The sequence below is a fragment of the Thamnophis elegans genome, chromosome 7 (assembly GCF_009769535.1).
Source record: "Thamnophis elegans isolate rThaEle1 chromosome 7, rThaEle1.pri, whole genome shotgun sequence".
Lineage (NCBI taxonomy): Eukaryota > Metazoa > Chordata > Lepidosauria > Squamata > Colubridae > Thamnophis > Thamnophis elegans.
This window is the reverse complement of record NC_045547.1, coordinates 13,781,132-13,804,004: the sequence shown is the minus strand read 5'-3', so window position 1 is coordinate 13,804,004 and position 22,873 is coordinate 13,781,132. Positions and strand designations below refer to the sequence as shown.

General features: G+C 39.7%; 1 protein-coding gene across 1 annotated transcript in view; it reads right to left on the bottom strand.

Annotated features, from left to right (window-relative positions):
- RERG (RAS like estrogen regulated growth inhibitor) overlaps positions 1-22,873 on the bottom strand; it is a 137,692-nt gene that overhangs the window by 5,896 nt on the left and 108,923 nt on the right. Inside the window, exons 3-4 of the mRNA XM_032220636.1 lie at positions 10,048-10,104; positions 1,286-1,359 (exon numbers count right to left, since the gene is read on the bottom strand). Coding sequence (XP_032076527.1) covers positions 1,286-1,359; positions 10,048-10,104 — 131 coding nt within the window. The remainder of the gene's footprint in view (positions 1-1,285; positions 1,360-10,047; positions 10,105-22,873) is intronic.

Genomic DNA, 22,873 nt, shown 5'->3' with positions numbered 1-22,873 from the left:
TATAAGATCATTTTCCACTAGGAAAAAAAGCTACATAGGGGAATATTTAATACCTATATATCCTCTCCAATAGATCTAATAACAGCTCCTGGGGCTAGTTCCACATTTCAGTTCAGGTTTAACCCTACTCTGTCTTTCAGAAATACTTGGAAGGGAACTATAATTCTCCTCCATCATCATTTGGTCTCTAAGGTGTCACTTCCTTTGGAACTTTCACAGTATTATAGGACTGGAAGGACCTTGGAGGTCTTGTAGTCCAACCCCATGCTGAAGGCAGGAATTCTATATCATCACAGTCAAATGGTTGTCCAGTCTATTCTTGAGAACTTCCAGTGATGGACACCCACAATCCCAGGAGATAAGCTATCCTTATTTCTAGGTTGGACTCTTTCACAAGCTTTCATCCATTACTTCTTGCCCTGACCTCTTTTCTTTGTGATAGGCCCTCAAGTTTAGTTATCATTTAACGTATCTGGAAATTTAGTTTTCAGACACTTTATCAACTTTGTTGCTCTCCTCTGACACTAACCAGGGTCTCAACATCTTTTTTGTATCATGGTGACCAAAACTGGATTCAGTGTTCTCACTAGCATGGTATAAAGTGGTACACATCTTGTTGCTTTGATATTATCCTTCTGTTGATGCAGTCTAGGACTGGATTGGCTCTTTTGGCAATCTGACTCATACTTAAGTGAAGACCTACATCCCTCTCACAGTTATTACTGTTGAGTCAGGCACCACCTATTCCATACCAGTGTATTTGGTTTTTCCTTCCTAAGTACATGACCTCACTTTCCTCATCAATGAACTGCATCTTATTAGAGAGGGCTCAATGCTCAAGTCTGTCAAGATTCTTCTGGATCTTCAGTGTACCTTCTAAAATATTGAATATTCCTTCCCAATTTGCAAATTTGATGAGTTCCCCCTCTATCTCCTCACCCAGATAATTTATGAACATTTTGAAGAGTACTGGCCCAGCCAAGACTGAACCTTGAGGTATCCACCTCATGTATCTTGACATTCTCTTGTTTTGCCTCAATTAATAAGCACGTAAATCAACAAAAATCAACTGAGATTTTTGAAACACTAAAACTACCAGGAATATGAAGCTTCCCTTTCACACTCTCCCACAGTTGGCCTACTATTTTTTTATTATTCTCCTTTGTCCCTTTAATAGTATTTCTCTTATAACATTCCACACGTGAATACTTGACAACTTTCCCCCAGTGTTAATTATAGTTTTCTGGCATTGGCATTTTGCTACAGGGATCAGCAGTGTTCTTACCTGCCCAGCTGTATCCAGTATTTCCATGGAAACAACTTCATCATCAATGGTGGCTTGATGACGATAAGTGGACTCTTATAAAAGGAATGAGAAATACTACATTAAAAGGAAACAATCAGATAGTATGGTGCATTTCTTTATTTCCTGCTCATTACACCTTTCCACTACTTTCTGTCCTAAGAAATGTGTTATTACTTCAACCCATTTGGTCTGTTTCATTAGCAGGAGGGCAAACCAAAAAATGTTATTGAAAATCAGTCATTTTGCTATTCAGTTTCAACGTATGATCTGGAATTGTTCTGGAGACCAAAAATGGAAGCAAAGGGTGGATGGTCATATAAGTAAGCCAAAGAGATGGGAACAATTGCCATGGCCACAAATAGGTTCAACTGCCTCTTGTTCTGGTCAATGGCTTGTCCAAGGGGAAGAGCAGAGGGACAAGCTCCACTTAGCACTACGAGATTCATATGTATAGTATTTGGAAGTTGATAATGATATTATGAAATCCATGTGAATTGCAGTTAAAATTAACTCAGCTCCCAAAATTCATCACATAATTTATTTTGAATAATTGCAACAATCGCAACAGATATTGGTGCTTGTATTTGATGCTCAGTATTTTAATAGTTGATGGCCAATATGCAATAAGATTTGGTATTTGACCGATCATGACGTCTGGATGTAAAATTTAATCATGCCCAAAATTCTCATGTCATATTTTAGTTTTTTTTTCTTTATTTCAACCTTAGTCAAATCAAACTCCCACTCTTTTGTTCATGTGCAAAAACGTGAAAAGTCATTGGATTTTCCAAGATACTTTCTACTTGCATTTGTCATTCATCCTGAAAATGTACCTTGAAACAAAAAATGGCTGTACTTAGAAGTTATTTTGGTTGCCCTGTGATGTCTTGTGGTTGTCTAGTTGATGGGATATCCAGACTAAAACTGAGATTCAAGGCTTTTCTTGACAATATGCAAAAGATCTTAGCATGAGGCTAAAATATATTTGTCATTAAGATTAGCCAGATGGGATAAGATCTTTTCATACCCTGGATTATAAAGTGACACACCCTGATGTTATAAATCCAGGAGTCTCTATTGTGTCAGCTTCAACTAGTAAGATTTGAGTTAAGCAGAATGCTGGGCTAGATGATGTCAGTCCCTTCCAAGTCGTACAATTAATCAGAAAGAGGGATGCATGAAAAATTTGGTGCACCAGATCATTTATAAGTATGAATATAATTATCTTGAACTTGATCTTGAACTTCTCAAATGTAGAGAAGCCTCCAGAACATAAATGCATGCTGAAATATTCACTCCAAAATGTGGTTTATACCTTGAAAAGATCTGCAAAAAATATGTGCAAAAATGTTTATGTTAAGGAAAAATAGATACCAAAATGATCGTCTGAAAATTTTAAGCCGAATAGTATTTCTTCTTTACAGAAAAACTGTGTCAAAATATGTAAAGAAGGAAAAGTTCATTTGAACACCTACCCCTGAGGAAATATAAACAAATATATAAAAATGTGCACAAATATTGCTATGAGCCTTTGATATATATTTTTTTCGATTGAGTCCATACAAGCCACTAAACAACTTTGATCTGATTAAATCAGAATCTTGGCTATGATAAGAAGTGACAGTTTGTCTCCATGGAACAGTTGTTTTTTTTTACAGTGACAGTGTTTATATGTTTGCCCTTTGAATCAGTGTTGACTCCCAGGACCTGCTTAGATTAGTCTCTGCAATCTTTTTGGCAAAATTTTCAGAAATTTTGGTTTGCCCAGGGCTGAGACAGAAGAATGGACCCAAGGTCACACAGAATTTGTGTAGCTCAAGGTTGAACTGTGGAGTCCTTGGTGTTCTTTAAGGGACAATGTAACATCTTCAATGCTAGAGGGGAGAGGAGTTTGCTCTCCTAGTCCTCCCAGCTGGTTTTGTAACTCATGGTGTCCCAATTTCTAGCTTAGTGTTAAACAAATGGATTCTCAAGTTCAAATCCACAATAATCTACAAAATTCACCACCAAATGACTTTAGGCTTTGTTTCTATCTCTCAGTCTGTCAGCCCAGGAGGTTTTAGAACAGGGTTTCCCAATGTGTGGTAGACACACCTTTGGTGTTTCCTACATATGATTTCTGGTGCAGATGACAAAATGCAAAGTTAAAGGAAAATGACCCCAAATTGAGGTGATCATTCATCTCACATAGTTTCCCATGGAATTTCAGTTGGAAAAAACATGCAATTCAGCAGTCTTGCATCATTTTAACCTAGCATTTCTTTTAAAAAAATACATTTTTATTTAATTTGGGGATCTTCTAATAGTCAATAACTGGGACTGTTTCATGAATCAAGGCTTTTGTAATATTACAGAAATCTGCATAAAGGGGAAAAACGGGGACTATTGTTTTAGAGTAAATAGAAAGGAAAAAATGCATTTCAATTTTTGTCCCTGTAAAAATGGAAAAGATATAATTGCAATTTATTATACATTAGGAAAAGGTGACGCAATATGTGTGATTCCCCTCCCCCCCGCATTTATTTAGACCTTCTGCCACTGTCATTATTCAAATGACAGACTTGCATTTGATTATGTTTTGGCCTTGTTCCCTGACTGGCTTAAGAGCCAACATTCTGGAATATGTTAAATCCTACACTTCAAATATTTAGATCCATATTTGAGATATTTGTTTGGTGTTTATTTAAAAGCAGCAGCAACACTGCAGGATGGAGAATTCTGCATCACACAGCATCACACCTCTCTCTTTCCCACTGACCTTATTAATTTACTCTAAATTGCCAGTTGCACCGCACTGACATAAAACAAAAACAAGATAAAAACATTAAAAGGAGACTGGGGAAAAGAAAACAAAGAAATCTCCCCTGCACTGCTGCGAATTGTCTGGTTAATGAATTTGTTGCGGAATAAATAACATATAAATAACAGTGGAGTCTTCTCTGTCTCACTTCCAAGTTATTCTGTGCTAATAGGAAAAATACTTAGAGGTGGTGTAGGTTGTGAAGTAACAACTGGGTGGGCAATACGGTGCAATATCATGAAAAAACAAAGCAAAACCTGTGGTATCCTTAAAGTTTATTTTAAAAAATGGCACTCATGGTTGTACCATTTAAACTCCAGCTATGTGATCTACAAAAAAGAAGGTGGAGCTTCAACTGTCTCCTATCTTCAGCTCTTGACCAGATTCCTCACACATTTCTATCTGTGTAACCTCCCACAAATGCAGAGACCCTCTCCAGTGAAATTCAGAAGCCACCTGTAATCAACATTTGGCAAGTTCTAAGGCTTTTTAGTCCTTCAAACACAGTAGTGCTAAGGCCAGAACTGAAGATGGATGCAGAAAATCTTTATCTTTCACTTCGGTAAGCAGATTTTTGTCTGTCTTGGCTGAATGAGAATGCTTGAAATGTGGTGTAATGGTACGTAGGAATTACTTTGGGAGACAGGAGGAAGAGTGGCCGGCATAGAGTGGCCGGCTAAGGAATTTTGGGAATTAAAGTCAGCAAGTCTTAAAGTTGCCAAGTTTGGAGATCTCTGCACTAGACCATGGTCAGATAGGTGGCAGCTGATTCTGCAGAAGGGATGGGGCATGGCAAACATGTCAGAATGGAAATATCTATGGAGATTCTGAGCCATGCAGGTCATGGTGCTTTTTTTTTTTCAAGAGGCAAGTGGACTTCCTTGTTTTTCTTTGAAGATGTTTCGCTTCTCATCCAAGAAGCTCCGACTGGATGGTGGGGAATGGAAGGATTGATATTCCTAGCTGGTCATTTGCATTCTTTTGGAGAGGCCATTTGAAGGTTTATCTGTGTCCTCGGGGTCACCTGAGTAGTGAAAATAGGTCTAGAGCCTTCTTGGAACTGCTGAAAGGGCTGTGTTGTAGACTGTAGATAGATGGTGCAGTATCCCTCTCCCTCTGTTGAGAGAGTTCAGATTTGATAAATTGGCCTCTTTGACCCTCTTTCAATCCAGTGGTCCTCTCTGTCCAAAATATGGTCTTTGCTGTCTTCAAAAGAGTGGCCTTTGTCTTTTAAATGCAGATGGACTACTGAATCTTATCCTGATAGGTTTGTTCTCCTATGTTGTGCCGTGAGTTTATGAAGTGGTTGTTTTGTTTCCCCAATGCCTCTTGAAAAAAGAAAAGCACCTTTGGGACATGTCAAAAGGGATGCTCTCTAGTTGCTTGGACTATAAAAGAAATGGAGAGGAGAGATATACTTTCAGACTTGCAAGATTCTCTTAATGTAATGTAACCTTACAATAAAGATAAGAGCTAGTATTCCTAAGTGAGCTTCTTGTCGGGACTTCCTCACAAAAGACTGACATTGAACAAGAAGTGTTGAAATCTAGGAAACCAAAGAAGAGATGAATATAGATTTTAAGGATCAGAATCTAAACGTCTTGGCAAATGCTTCCATCTTCACTAAGGGAGGCACAATACCCCCCCCCCCAAATGGGGGAGCAGTATTAATTAATGACTGCTTTGTATATATTCTTTCCTTTTAAAGAATGGCAGATTTTGTTTGCCTGGTTGAAAACATGGACTATGAATATGAGTATCCATCATCAAAATTACAGAGAAAATGGGTTTTTGTAAGCTACATACATGGCAACTTTTAATTTTTTAATGTAATTGCAAAAGGTCAACTAAAGTTTTGGGCTGCATCAGCAGAAGTATCATTTCTAAATCAAAGGAAGTCATAGTTCCACTTTCTCTGCATGGATAAGATTCTACTTCAAGGATTGTATCTAGTTTTGGGTATCACTCTTTAAGAAAGATTTGAACAGATGAGAAGATAATAAATGTCAGTCTGGCAGTTATAAAAGTCAAAGGGACATTTCAAGCTGACATTTAAAACAACAAAACATACATATACACACTGTACATATCATTGCCAAAAAAGAGCTCTTGTTAGCTTAAATATTGGCTTATTTCTAGGGACTCTGGCAGCCTTTCACAAATCAGTTAAATTATATTTAGTTTGTAGATGTCAGTGCCATATGCTTAGAGTCTAAAAGAGTCGCCAGAAAAAAAAGTAAGAGACAAATTGTGACTATAATCAATTACTTTAAGCCACTATTCATTTTCAAGCAGACCACAATTTCAAGAGCCAGTTTATCTGGGTTTTAGAGCAACTTGGAGAATCTGAATCATCAAGAAGGGAGGGATCTAAGTTTTTTTTTTTTAAATCTAGATTGTTCTCTGCCCCTTAGGGATGAATTTATTATATATCATACTCCAAATTTAACTATAATTGTCTTATTGGGGTTACATCAGTTCAAAGTTGCATTGGCTAGTGCATCAGCAGAGAAGAATACTATAATAGCATGTGGCTTGGCTATCTACAGAAAAATTGGGGTGGTTTTCATTACAGTGTCAGCTTATAGCATTGTTAGTAGGATGAGTTTTAGATTGGAGGTCGTACTCTGCTCTTAAAAAACTGAGCAAAATCATATGCCAAGCCAACTTTGGGTCAACAAAAATTCAGTTCTTCCACGTTTATACTATATATGTGTGGTGTGCCAGTTGCACCCATTTCTGGTTCATGTTCACTCACAGTTACTCATGTCCTGGTGACCTCAAGAATAGACTACTGCAGTAGTGAAATCTTAATTTTTTGCCATCAGTTCTGTGGGCGTCGCTTGGTGGTGTTTTTTGGGGGGGGGTAAAGTGGCGTGGCCAACCTTTTCCCAACTTTTTCAAGTATTTTTCCTACCTATTCGCCAAACCAGCAGGAAAAAAAAGCTTTAAAAAGTTTTTTTTTAAAGGTTCCAACAATCACGCAGCACAGCTGAGTGTCATGGAATTTCTTCCCCACTTTTTAAAGCTTTTTTTTTTACTACTGGTTCAGGTGAACCTTAGCATTTTTTCCTACCGGTTGTAGCAAAATGGTCAGAACCGGTAGCATTTCACCCCTGGACACGCTTTATATGTGGTTGCCCTTGAAGAATATTTAGAAGCTTTCACTAGTGCGAAATGCAGCAGTACAAGTAGTTATGAGTGTGTCTCGAACAATACATGTTAAATCTCTACTTTGCAACTCTACTGATTGCTGATTTGCTTCTAGGTTCTTTAATGTCCTGTTTTTTTATTTTATTTTAAAGCTTCCCATGGCAAGAGGCACCTCTCCACAAATACATCTACCCATCCCTTCAGGTCTGGCAGAAGGGGGATATTATGGGTTTCTTCTGCTAAAAGAATTCTATCTTATGGGGCTCAAGACGCAAGCCTTTTTCTGCCACAACATCTGTACTCTGGAACAGGTGAGATTGGCCCCAATTCAAATGACCTTCAGTGAATCCTTAAAATATAGTTTTTAAAGCAGACATGGGGATTCCATGGAACTAGGAAGTCCATGCGATAACTAATTCATTGTCTCACAGTCTCCTATTTGTTTTTGTGCTTGCTTTCAACTGTTGTTTTAGCTTTGTTTTTAACTGTTTTATTGTATGCTGCCCAGAGACAGACAGCTTGCGAAATAGGCAGGTATATAATTTCAATTAAATAAATAAATATAGTATGAATTAGGCCTATGTTCAAATATTGGTTGTCTCATTTACTCTGTGTTTTTGCTAGTCATGAGGAAGGTGAGTTGCCTCTAAGCGCAGTCCTTGATTTACCATTTTACTTCTAAATGATTATTTTTTGAAAAGTTTTTTTTTATTTTTCCCTTTCAAATTCATTCACAATATACATTCTTATAGGTGCTATTAACATTTATCTGTTAACCATGAATGTTTATCGTTATCTTCTTACAAATATATAAAATACATTTTGGGTCACTTCCTTGCCACCCCGTGTCTCCATCTTATTCTGCAACAACATTGCTTTTGAATTTGAAGACCAGCAGTGAAACTTGCAAAAATGATAGACAAAGGTATTCCACTGGAGACATTTCAAAGGATTTTTGAAGAAAGGGGAAAGAGGTTCACAGCTGCAAGAACAGCAACCATATCTGCTTATTTTCTTCTTCTTCTTAGAACCATATCTGCTAATATAAAACACTATTTAAAGAGATCTTAAAGAAAAGATACGTAAGAGGCAAAGAATAATAATTTGAATACTAGAAAATAAAACAGAAGTTGTGAGCTATAACACAGAGATGAAAACTAAAGTGGGAATACAAATGATAAGCCAAGAGATGAAAAATGACCTGGATAATGGTCTATTACTGGATGTACAAATGAAAGAGCTGTTAAAGCTGGGAAGAAATTCCCAAAAAAATTTGGATGGGGATCTGATCTTATGACAGCCTCTTAATGAAGCAAAGATTAAGAATGATTGGGAGGAAAGAAAATGAATATGAAGTTGACCTGCTTGATTAGGGTAAAAACAAGGAATACATTTATAATGTTCAGAGAACCTTTTATGGAATTTTTGCTAATCCGGGACAGAAACATTAATTGGGGAATAGTTGATGGATAAGGCTTGAGATATGAGAAGAAGTAATTTAAGTAATTTATGTAATGTCATATCAATGGAGATAGACTGATACTAAATTTGCTTGCCCTTTTTTTAATAAAGAAGATCAGAAGTCACTTCTTTAACCATTCTTTCTTTCTTTTTTCTTTTCTGTATGCACCTTTTCCTTTCCTTTCTTTCTATTCTTTTGTTTCTCTTGGATATCAGATGGTTTAATTTTTTTTTTACTCTCGTTAAAACATTTAATAAAAAGAAATGTAAAAAAAGATGCAATCAATGCTTTCCCTACCCAAAAAAATTAAAGATGATTTCAGGGGGCATTTCATTCAAAACAGTTATTTTGTACCAAGTATATTTTCTACAGTACTCTAATTTTTAAACAATACTGAAGAGATTGCATTAGAGTCAAGAGTGATAGTTGTGCAAGCCAAAGACTGACTCAAAATATTTAAAATGTGTGAATTTTAGGATAGTTGTCTTTTCATGAAATTGCTTGGTTATTTTGCTTTGCTATGTTAACCATATAATTATGGATAATGAAGTCTGCTCACATTAAATTTAGTTTTTGCAATTTGACTGCCAAAATGAAAATACAATCTTAAATGCCAGCATAAAAATCAAGCTATTGGTTCATATTACTGTTTGTTCAGTTTGTTGGTAGTTCTCTAGGATTTTGGGTAAGTGTCTTTTCCCCAATTACTAGTGGCTTCTTGAATGGAAAGATGCTGGAGATTGAACCTACATGCTAGGGTTCATGCCAATACATGGCCAACTCGCCACTGTCAACTCACCATGGCCAACTCATCACAGTCAATTCACCATGGCCACCTCATCACAGTCAATTCACTGTGGCCAACTTGCCACAGCTAACTCCCTGCAGGACAAGAGTTACACTAATATCAAAGAAGTAGTGGAATGGAATAATTAAAGGATGCAAACAGAGGGACAGAATGAAATGTGAATAGCAAAAATTAAAATTATTTTTGTTTATTTTAAATAATTAAATAGAATTGTTAAATTGTCCTGCAGTGAGTTGTTCAGCGGTGAGTTGGCCATGGCAAGTTGTCCCGCAATGAGTTGGCCATGATTAGTTAGCTGCGACGAGTCAGCCAGGGCAAGTTGTACCATTCCCTAAGTGCTACATGCAAAGATTATATTTCAAGACTGTTCTAATGAAATAGCATATATGTATGTGATGGTATATTATTTTTATTTATTTAAGAAAATAAATGGCTATCCAACTCAACACTCAGTGACTCTAGGTGGTTTAACAAAGATAGTAATAGCAGTATAAGACACAAGGGGGTGGGGAACTCACCAAGAGTGGGGTCATACTCCCATATGAACCGTTTGGTCAGAAAACGTACAACGAGAGCTATAGGAAAGAAAAATATATCTGATGAGTTTATGACACATACTAGCCCAAGTGGTTTAAAGGAGTACAATTAAAATAAATTTTCAGTTCAGCTTATTTCTACAATTTGATAGCTTGATATATTGAACTGGAATACAAAGATGATTCAGGCTGTTAAAATTCAACAAATTAAGGAAAATTTGTGTTAATTAACAAGTCTTTATTTATAGATACAGGCAGACTTTTTAAAGACACAATTTGTAAAGCCCTTCAATGAAACACAGAAGATGGAATAGACCCAGTCAATTCCCAGTCAAATTTATACTTTTAGAATTTGTTTTGAATGGTTTCCATGCTAAACTAAGCATATGGGAAATGTGCTTTGGATCTGTTCTCACATACATTGCAGTTTCAATTACTTTTTGCAAAAATTTCAACTATGGGCATGTTCTGGATTAGAGGTTTGACAACTGATCCTTTTGAATTTTGCAAACAACACTTAAAATCAACAGAAACTATAATTGGTTCTGTAAAACTTAATTTAGAGAAAATATAAATTAAATTTAAAGAACAAAATTCAAAACCATGTAAGGAAATTCATAGCAGTTAATTGGGTTATTTTCCCCCCATAACAGTCTCACATTTTATTTCATTGCTAGACCTATCCCAGATTTCCTCAGGACAATATATATGATTCTCCTCCCCCCCTTTTCTCCTGACAACAGAGAAAATTGACTTAAATCTTTACTGACGGTGATTCAACACTTGGTGTATTTAATTTGTTAAAAAAAGAAAGAAATGAAAACATATCATGGCTCTCAGCTTTTAGCAGCATCAAAGAAAGAACCGATAAACTCTAATAAGAATGTTTGTTCACGCGTTATGATCTGTTCATCCATCATCAGCAGGAGATGCAAAATCTTGTTAAGAACATTTTAGTTGAATGAATCATTAACTCTCAAGGAGTTCAAGTAAACACTCTTAATATGAGACCCCAAATTCACTTCAAACCTTCTGCAGCTTCCCGAGTTGTAAATCTGTCGCTACAAAACTTGAAGATACAATTAACAAAGATAAAAAAATAAATTCAGCATCTGAGTATTTTCTTAAGATGATATATGGAATATATGTCTAAAAAGATTGTGCAAACCAGCTGCAGATTGTTTATTAGATTTTTTTCTTGTGCTGCCCCTTGGCTTTTTAAGTTCTGGTGGAGATCTACCAATCCTACTCACTAATTCATAATCAAACAATCCCAAAGTTTCTTTTGCCAAAACAGGGGTCTATATCTGTAGGATAAGAGGTGTGATCTCTGATTAAAGGTAATATCTATGCTTACAACTCGCCAACTCTTTCCTTGCTAATGAACTAAACTGCTTGATTTCTGTCTGTCCTCAAATTAACTTGAAACATGGGAAGAAACCAGAGAGAATAGTCTGACATGGAAGAAGAAATGGAGAATCAAGCTAAAGCAGAAGTCATACCAGTTTGTTTTAATCTGCACAAACTAGTTTTCAGCATCCCATTACACTATAATTGGACTTCTTGATAGATGGAAGCAGAATGTATTCATAATTTTAGATTGGTTGGGATTAATGGATAAAGAATTTGGGGGGAAATGGAACTTTGATGTTATATATGTTGACAGCAGCAAGAATACACTACGCACAAAAATGGAAGGACCCTTTGATTCCCACAATAGATGAATGGCTGCGAAAGTTAATGGAGTTAGCAGAGATGGCAAGATTTAGTGCTTTGATTAAAGGAAAAAAAAACACAATTAATTTTGTTTCTAGTTGGAATTCACTGTTGAATTTTTGCTTTGGATGGAAAAAAAGGAAACTTTGATTTTGGGTTTTGCGGATTAGATACCGGTAGGTTTGTTGTTATAAAAATTACTGGTATAAAGGTAAAAGTTCCCTTCGCACATACAGTATGTGCTAGTCGTTCAATGACTCTAGGGGATGGTGCTCATCTCCATTCCAAAGCCAAAGAGCCAGCGCTGTCCGAAAACATCTCCATGGTCATGTGTCCGGCATGACTAAATGCCGAAGGCGCATGGAACACTGTTAGTTTCCCACCAAAGGTGGTTCCTATTTTTCTACTTTCATTTTTACATGCATTCAAACTGCTGGGTTGGCAGAAGCTGGGACAAGTAATGGGAGCTCACTCCATTATGCGGTGCTAGGGATTTGAACCACCGAACTGCCGACCTTCTGATTGACAAACTCAGCATCTTAGCCATTGAGCCATCACATCCCTGACTGGTATATATTGTATTATTACATAAAAGGAAAACTTCGAGTTTCAACTTATTCTACTGTGCCAAAAAGAGTCTGAAGTCAATATTTTTCTTTTTTTTCCCCTAGTGCCCCTCCCCAACCTTTTGGGCACCAGGACTGGTTCCATGGAGGAAGGGTTTTTTTGCGGATTGGAGTGGGTGTGCTTTTGCATGCTGCCTGCATCCCGTGAATAGGGCTTCGTTTGTTGTGCATACCAGTTGCTGGCATGAAAAACCTTTCTCCATGGACCGGAGTTGGTCCATGGGCCAGGGGTTGGGGACCCTGCTTTACCCTACACTTTTTTCTTTTCCTTTTTCCTCCCCAATTTCCCCATTGTGGTCATTTTTCGTTGCATTCCTGTATTTTACATTTTGATAAACTAACGAAATATTTACTGATCCTAATTTTAGATGACTTGGATTTCCAGAGGCAAGGATGGACCAAAACTTTGTGGCAAAAACTTCCTTGTCAGAGGGTCTCAGATTCAATTTTTGACATTGACCAAGTAACAAGAAGCATTTCAGCTTCTTCCACAGATCTTCCAGTTATCCCTATAAATAGTTTAATAGGGTAATGCACTGCATGCATCAGGAGTTTATCATTACTCAAGTTCTCCTTTCATCTGTTTTACTTTTGCTTGTACATCCTAGACAGTGGAGTTATGCCTTATTAAAAAAAATGTTTTAGAAGAAATGCTTCAAACCACAAGACCTCTTTGCTATTCATTAAATAACCCCATCTTTCTCAGGCATCTATATAAAAATGAGTTTAAAAATGCTGCTATTTTAAGGAATGACTCATTAATGTTATTATGACTGTTTGTCAGGGGCAATTTGTTTAGGCCCTCATGGAAGATTAAAAGAAGTTGAGCTGTTTTAATAAACAGCAGGTCTTCTTCTAAATTATTTTAGATACAAACTTAAGGTAAACCGCTCCAAACTCGATTGCAGAAAATACGACTTCAGCAACAGAGTGGTCAATGCCTGGAATCCACTATCTGACTCTGTAGTTTCTTCCCCAAACTCCCCAAACTTTAACCTTAGACTGTCTACTGTCGACCTCACCCCATTCCTAAGAGGTCTGTAAGGGGCATGCACAAGCGTACCAACATACCTACCGTCCCTGTCCTAACATTCCCTTTTATTCATATCCATTTCATGTATTCATAATCATGTTTATACCTATCTGTTATCTAATACATGCTTGACGAAATAAAAATAAATAAATAAATAAATAAGTAAAATTTTCAAAGAGTCAACAAATGTAGAGAGCAAGGAAGATGACCTTGGCATGGCTATGCAACATCCACCCCCCCAGGATGATAGGGAATGAAACATATTTTAATTCTACAACAGGTAACATTCAAAAGCAGCTCAGACACCTCCCTAATTCTAATAATTCCCAATGTATCACTGGAGGCTTTTAAGAAGAGCCTAGACAGCCATTCCAGTATTTCAGAAGCTGCCACAAAGAAGTGGATGTGTTTGTGTGTGTGTTTGTGTTTGTGTTTGTGTGTGTCAATTTATTTTCCAAAGCATGAGAGGGGAGGACAAGAAACAATGAATGGACAATAACCAAGGAGAGAAGCAACCTGAAATTAAGGAGAAACTTCCTAACTGTGAGGACAATTAACTGGTGGAATAGCTTGCCTTCAGAAATTGTTGGTGCTTCATCACTGGATTTTTTAAAGAAAAGACTGGATAGTCACTTGTCTGAAATGGTATTGGGTCTCCTACGTGAGCAGGGGGTTGGACTAGAAGACCTCAATGGTGCCTACCAACTCTGTTAACTATAAGCAAGAGAGGAGGTACAACTGTGATTCTGTGTTGTTATACCCAATCTCAATATAAAAATAGGTTTTAACATTCCTACGGAGCTGATTTCTTGATGTGGTCTACCTAATGATTTTAACATTAATTCTGACAATCAATAGTACACAGAATCACAAGACAAAAGAAAAACCCAGTAACCTATAGCTGTTATTGCTTGCATTGAAAAAAATCCTCAAAGCATAACAATTCATAGATATGCTATGCAAAATTTCCATAGAAACTACAGCCATTTCTGATGCAGGAATGACATGTGACCCAATATTTTGCCTGAGGCTTAATTGATATTTATCCACACTTCGTTATCCTATTCACGAACCATTTTCCAGTTCAACAAACTTCACAAATTAAAAAGCCTTTCAGTATGAAAAGAAGGACTACGGGACTGACATTATAAGAGTGTCCCAATATTTGAGCAGCTGCCACAAAGAAGAGGGAGTCAACCTATTTTCCCAAGAACCTGAAGGCAGGAACAGAAACTATGGCTGGAAATTAATCATGGAGAGAAGCAACCTAGAACTAAGGAGAAATTTTCTGACATAACAATTAACCAGTGGAACAACCTGCCTCCAGAAATTGTGGGTGCCCAACACTGGAGGTTTTCAAGAAATTAGACAACAATTTGTCTGAAATGTTATAGGGTTTCCCGCTTGACCAGGGGTTGGACCTCCAAGGTCCCTTCCAACTCTGTTATTCTGTTGTAACTTATTCAATCTTCTACTTCCCTCATTTAGATTTTTTCCCCCTCTCTCTGAGGAGAGAAAGTCTGAACGTATCTCTGACAACTCAATTGCAAAGGTGACCCAGATAGAGAGTTTGTCAGTTAGAAAATAAGTGCTTTGGCTATTTAGGCCAAAAGACCTTCAACGCTTATGAGCAGATTCCAAGAAGAAGTCTAAGGTGCCTTATGAAGTGTGACCCCCGGGCTCCCATCACAATTTTCTGACACGAAAGCTTTCAACAGTAAAGCAAGCTTGGAAAAAAAAGAGATTTGTATGGCTTTTTCTACCCTTAGCATTTATGTACTAATTTCCTGGGCTTAACATCCTTCAGATATATTAATTTACGGGAAGTGCCATGTTGGCAGGCATCTTCCGTAATGTTTGTAAAAATCCGATTTCGTTTTTCTTCATTATAGTAAGACAGGCGGCCTGACATGAAGTATCAGACTTCAGCATGATTGTGTCTGTCCTGGGCACAGCTCCAAAAGGACACTGACAGGTTCAGAGAGAGTTCAGAGAACGGACATCAAGAAGGTGAGGGATGAGGACACCAAATCCTATGAGGAAGAGTGAAAGGATCTGGATACGTTCAGCCCAGTGGTGGGTTGCCAATTTTTAAATTACCAGTTTTGGGCGCGCTCCTGCGCATGTGCAGAAGCGTCTGGGTGAGTGGGCGGAGCCTCCCACCACCATTACTACCAATTTGCCCAATCCGGGCGCAATCCACCTCTGGTTTAGCCTACAGAAGATATGATTGAGGGGAGATAAGCTAGAAGGATTTAGATATCTTAAACTGTTGTCCGCGGAGATTCTCAATCACTCAGGTCATGGTGTTCCATGGTCCTTTTTTCAAAAGGCAACTGGACTTTCTTGGGGTTATATTTCTCAACAGAGGGGGAGGGATAAGATACCATCTATCTCCTAGTTACAACACAGTCCTTTCAGCAGTCCTGAGCCAGTCCCAGAACCATTTGCACCCTGATTCAGGTGACTCTGAGGATACAGATAAACCCCTCAACTACTCAACTACTTTCAAAGTACTAAGGACCAATCCACAGAGTGCTAATGATGATCCTCCCATCCCCCACCAATTAGTTAGAACTGAAGAAGCTTCTTGGATGAGAACAAAATGTTTTCAAAGAAAACAAGACAAGAAAGTCCAGTTTTCTTTTGAAAAATAAAATAAAACATCTTTGTGATGACCTTAAGCTGTTGATGTGATTATGTGATTATAATGTTGATGTGATTATGCATGCATAAGTGCACCAGCATGCCTAATGTCCTTGCCCTACTTTATTTGCCCGACCTATTCCCTGTGATCTTATCCATGTTTATTCTTATTCCTGTTATCTTGTACATGAGTGACAAACTAGAAGCAGACTTATTCTCCATTGCTTCAAGAGGAAGGGCAAAAAACCCCAGCAGGTTAAAAATACAGGAATGAAGTACAACTTAAAATTTCCTGAATTATTTAGCCAAAAGAATGGATACCACACAAAATGGTGAGTTCTCCTTTATTGGAGATCTTCATACAAAGATGGAAATATCATGTGTCAGAAATGCATAGTGGATTCTGCACTGAGCAAGGCTTTGAATGAGATGTTCTCTAAGAGCCTGTCCAACTCTTTTCCTCCCCCCCCCCCAATACTTAAGTCTTTCTTTGGCTCCAGCCATAGGAAATTAAAAAAAGGTAGATATCTGCAATCTATAGCAATAGCAATAGCAGAATTATATACCGCTTCATAGGGCTTTCAGCCCTATCTAAGTGGTTTACAGAGTCAGCATATTGCCCCCACAGTCTGGGTCCTCATTTTACCCACCTTGGAAGGATGGAAGGCTGAGTCAACCCTGAGCCGGTGAGATTTGAACTGCCGAACTGCAGCTTAGCAGTCAGCTGAAGTGGCTGCAGTACTGCACTCTAACCACTGCGCCACCTCGGCTCTAATCTACGACTTTCCTGGAAACCTTAGACTTACCTGCTCAGCATATTGAGTTGTTGCATTCTGGAAGGTAAAGACATGGAGAGTTTAACATCTCGACCCACATCAGTAGGGCTTCTTTCCCACTTGGAGGAGAAATGGTCTTATCAGGGGTGGGTTTCAACCGGTTCGCAGCGGTCCCTGCGAAGCGGTTGGTCGCCGAACCCGGAAGTAAGTAACTTCCGGGAACGGCGAAGGGCACGCCCACCCGCCCACAGTCCTTACCCGGTTTTGACGAGTTCTGCGCTTCCACGCATGCGCAGGATGCATACAGCGCCTGCGCGATCCTCCAGGAGCAGCTGGAGCATCGTGCAGATGCTAGTATGCATGCGTGCACTGCGCACATGCACGAGGACGACGCCGGCCCCGTTCCAACCGAACCGGTTGGAACGGGGCGAGAAACCCACCCCTGGGTCTTATGGAGCAAACTATCCCTATAATCCTTTTCAAAACCCATGGGGCAAGTATTTCATCTATACCCATTTCAGGTCTAATCAATCAATCAATCAATCAATCAATCAGAATAGAGCTGAAAGGAATGTTGGAGTTCTTCTAGTCCAACTCCTTGGTCAAGCAGGAGACTCTATATCATTTCAGATACGGTATTTTTCGGAGTATAAAACACAGCTTTTTCCCTCAAAAAAGAGGCTGAAAATCTAGGTGCGTCTTATACACTGAATACAGCATTTTTTGCCTCCTGAAACCCAGCCCCCTTCACCAAAATGGTCGTGCATAGCCTTTAGGAGGCTTCCAAAGTACTCCTGGGGGCTGGGGAGGGCAGAAATGAGCGAAAAATTGACCATTTTTTGCTCAATCCCTCCCCCCCCCCGAGCACTCCACAAGCCTCCTAAAGGCTATTCATGCCCTTTTAAAAAAATGGGCCATTTTTGGGAGCTCTGCAGAGTGCAAAACCCTTTTTTTTAAAAATTTGCCTCTTCAAAATTTTGGTGCATCTTACCGTATATACTCGAGTATAGGCCGACCCGAATATAAGCCGAGGCACCTAATTTTACCACAAAAAAACTGGAAAAGTTATTGACTCGAGTATAAGCCTAGGGTGGGAAATGCAGCAGCTACCGGTAAATTTCAAAAATAAAAATAGATACCAATAATGTTTTTGAATATTTATTTCAAAGAAAAACAGTAAACTAGCGGTGTATTCAATGAAATACTTCACTCACCTCATGATGCTGATGTCCCGCTGTGATGATGATGTCCCGTGCAGCCGCGGGAGCGATGTCCCGCCTCCTATGACACACGGCACAGTGATTCCTACCATTGGATCACTGTACCAGAGGAGGTGGGACATCGCTATGTGGCTGCTTGCCATAACAAGGAGGAGGTGGGACATCGTTGCAGAGCGGCAGGAGGGGGAGGAAGGGGAATCGTAAGACAGCCCTGCATTACATTAGAACGTGAGGAGGGGGGATGGTGCGGTGCGCGCTGCGCGGCAAACTGACACAGAGGGAGGGGAAACTCACAGGGGCACTGGGCCATTCACGAGTGTCACCCAGCAGCATGGCCCCGCCCCTTTTTCTCCTCCATTTCGGGCAAATTTTTCACTGACTCGAGTATAAGCCGAGGCGGCTTTTTTCAGCCCAAAAAGTGGGCTGAAAAACTAGGCTTATACTCGAGTATATACAGTATATTCTGAAAAATACGCTAGCTGATTACCCAGTCTGTTCTTAAAAACCTCCAGCACCTACAACTTCTGAAGGCAAGCTCTTCCACTGCTTGATTGTCCTCACTGTTAGGAAAGTTCTAGGTTACTTCTCTCCTTGATTAGTTTCCAACCATTGTTTCGTGTCTTGTCTTCTGGTGCTTTGGAAAATAAGTTGACCCGCTCTTCTTCGTGGTTATCTTGATAATCACTGGGCACATTCTGTGAGCAACACTTTAATTAGGCAGGACACCTAGAAATAGTGTAGCCCCAAAGCCAAATCTGATTGTCTTATGTGTACAAGCAATAGCAATAGCAATAGCAGTAGACTTATATACCACTTCATAGGGCTTTCAGCCCTCTCTAAGCGGTTTACAGAGAGTCAGCATATTGCCCCCAACAATCTGGGTCCTCATTTTACCCACCTCGGAAGGATGGAAGGCTGAGTCAACCCTGAGCTGGTGAGATTTGAACCACTGAACTGCTGATCTAGCAGTAGCCTGCAGTGCTGCATTTAACCACTGCACCACCTTGGCTCTTACAAGACACCTAAACCTATTCACTTTATCCACTGACTCACTACACAAAGCCCTAACATGGTTTTTCTAAGACAGAAAATGCCCCCCAAAATGTTTCAAGAATCTGAAGAGCAAGTAAATTAAATTGAGATCCCAAATCACTTGTTTTATATCCTTCCCACTCAATAGGAAATGAAATTTTAATGTATTTCATAAGGAAGCTCTTTGGTTCTTCAGATTTTCTCCAAAATAGGTAATAGGGAAAGCAAAGATAAATGATTTGCTACTCTTCTCTCTTCCTCCATCCTCCTCTTGTCCTCTAATTGATAAATTTCAAAATGCATTGTCATAATTCAGGATCTGCCCCAGAAGTTTCCCTTCTCTTCTTTCTCCTCCCCATTGGCCAGGGTACGGTCACATCAACTTCCAGCCCACAAGCAAAAGCAAATTTTGAGTCCATTATTCTGTTGGCTTCCACTGCAGTTTTTTTTAAAAAAGAGTATAAATTGTCCATGCAAGTTAGACAAATAAAGCTATATCTTTCACGTCCCTCAAGAGATCTGTGCAGTCTCAGGAAATTCTGAAGAGGAGACGAAAGATAAAAGGGGCAAATTAGAAAATGAAGGAAGCTGTGTTAGAGGTGGGAGAAGAGGGGCCTTGATTGAATAGAATAGAATAACAGAATTGGAAGGGACATTAGAGGTCTTCTAGTCTACCACCCTGCCTAGGCAGGAAACCCTACACCACTTCAGACAAATGGTTATCCAACATCTTCTTAAAAACTTCCAGTGTTGGAGCATTCAGAATTTCTAGAGGCAATTTTTTCCACTGATTAATTGTTCAAAATTAATTGGGCGAAATGAACTTTTCTATATACCAGGTATATGATCTTTCACTGAATTATATGCTGTCCGTATTCCACAGTAAATATGCTTACATGCATACACACACATGGCCTTTTATAATAAGCCCCCTTTCTTCTGTTTGAAGAAAGAATTCTAAGGCACAACATCTAGTTCCTGGCCCTGCTTTTTATAAGTTTAATAGTGCTGGAGGTCATCTAGTCCAATCCCCTGCTCCAGCAGGAAACCCTATAACATTTCAGACAAATGACTGTCCAATATCTTATTTAAAACTTCCACTGTTGGAGCATTCACAACTTCCAGCAAATAATTCCACTGATTAATTGTTCTCACTATCAGGAAATTTCTCCTTATTTCTCAGCTGATTAGCTTCCACCCATTGCTTCTTTGAAACTTTAATAGAATTTGTATGCTGCCCACTCCCTAGGGACTCTGGGCGGCTCACAACAAATCAAAGCATTTAAAAACATTTAAAATTACAGAATTAAAATCAACACAACATCCATTTCATCAAATGGGCCTGGAATAGTCAACAGCCCCAGGCCTGCCGGAACAGCCAGGTCTTGGTCGCTTTACGGAAGGCCGGGAGAGTGGTGAGGGTCCGGATCTCAGCAGGTAGTTCATTCCACAAGGCCGGTGCAGCTACAGAGAAGGCCCTCCCTCAGGGAGCCGCCAACCGGCATTGTTCGGTCAACGGCACCCAGAGGAGGCCCAACCTGTGTGATCTTATTGGTCGTTGGGAGGTAAATGGTAGGAGGCGGTCTCTCAGGCTTCTTGTCCTGCTCTCAGGTGCTTTGGAGAATAGCTTGACTCCCTCTTCTTTGTGGAAGTCCCTAAAATATTGGAACACTGCTATCATCTCTCCCCTAGTCAGTGGTGGGATTCAGCCAGTTCGCACCTATTTGGGAGAACCGGTTGGTAACTTTCTAAGTAGTTCAGAGAACCGATTGTTGGAAGAAATCTAATTTTGTTTTTTTCAACTTTACAGGGCTAATCCTGTAAGGAAGGCAGGAAGGAAACATTCTGGTGTTGTTTCCAACCTAATCTTTATTGCCCTGCTTACAGAAACTGCCTCTCCGGTTAACCCTTATTACATTGTAACAGCTAAGGCGAAGCGCCCATCGACCTGAGTGACCTTGAGTTGACCGTGCCCACCCAGTTACATGACCACCGAACCCCACCTACCCAGATAGTCATTAGGGCAGAGAACCAGTTGTTAAATCATTTGAATCCCACCACTGCCCCTAGTCATAGGGGATCCCTAGGTTGTATTGTTTTAATGCTGCAGACAACACAGCATTTCAGAAGTGCTGCTGACTCATACCAGCTAAGGAAGAAAAAGGTTGGAAGGACGATTCTCCTTTAACAATTTCTAAAAGGGAAGCAAATTAGTTACACTAGCTGCGTGCTGACATAATTCAGAGCTCTGTCTTGGGGCCTCATCAGCAAAAGGAACCAGCAGATTCCAGCCTGAATTTTGCTCGTTCTTAAATGACTAATGTGTAGATGCACTGCCGGTGAGAGATTCATTGGCTTTTCCCTGGGCCTGATCTGGGCAAAGCTCCTTTCAAAGGCAGGGCAAGCCTCTCTCCAGTCATTATTTACTGCAGTTTGAAAAATGCCAAGAAGGCTGCAAATTTCTGCATATTAATCTGGAAAGCTTCAGCAAACGCAGTGCAATAAATACCATATAAGAGAATAATGCTGAATAATGCTGCCCGTTTGGCAGAAAAGGTTCCTTTCTTTGCATTTCTTTAAACAGGTAATCCTCCACTGACTGCCACAGTGGGGAGAAGAATTTTCATGGCTAACCAAGGCTGTTGTTATGTGAGTTGTGCACAATATTGGAAGAAATATCCAGGTCCATTTCCAAGCCGTGAGGAAGGCACTAAAGACAAAATGGAGGCTGGAGGCTGCACGCTGATTGGAAAGTTGGTTTAATTAATGATGAAGCAGAACCACATGGATGATCCTGGGCAGCTGACCACATGGAGTTGAGACTGAGGGGTTTTTACACAATCTCTTGGGCTTTGAACTTGAGCTTCCTATTCCTGTGCAAGAACATGTATTCTATTGGCTGTTGTAGAGGGCAAAGCACACATGAAGCGAACCAGTACCAACTGGTACAGGAACCCACCCCTGCCTTAGACATATGCCAAGAAAAGACCCAGCTGCTTTAAAGAGCAGCAGAAAACTGTTTGCACCAATGCAATTTGAAACACTGCAAGGCCTTACTGTCCATGTCGGAAAAATAGTTCTCACATGGTTTGAAATAAGCACATCTATTGCCAAAACAAGGTACAGATGGAAATTGTATGTTTCGTGCAAAGGAAATTCAGTTTTAGTTTTTTATGCATGAAAAATGAGAATATTTATTTTAGTGCAAGGACAGCTCACGTCACAGCTGAAAACGGGGCACGGGGGGGGCTACGTTTGGCCCCTTGAGCTCCGTTTTAGCTGGGAGAGGGCTGCAGGAGGCCGTCACAGCCGAAAACGGGGCATGGGGGGGGGCTGTGCGTGGCCCTCCGAGCTCTGTTTTAGCTGGCAGAAAGGAGAAATGTTCCCCTTCTGCATTTGAGCATGCAAGAAGGGACAGGAAAGGAGAAAGAGAAAGAGGAAAAACAAAGAAAAAGATGGGAAGATGGGAAGAGATCAAGGAAGGAAAAAGAAGGAGAGAGGGGAAGGAAGAAGAAAGGAGAATAAAAAGGGAAGGAAAAAGAAGGAAGGAAGGAGATTATAATGAGAGGGAGGGAGCACCTCAGGGAAGTCCTGCCTTAGCACTTGGCCACCACAGGTGCTGCGACATGAATCCTGTGGCCACGCCCACCATGGCCACACCCACCCCCGGCCCTCCAAGGTCAAACATAGCCCTCAATGAAATCAAGATTGACACCTCTACCCTATACCATTCCAGAGAAGTGGCTGTCCAGTCTCTTG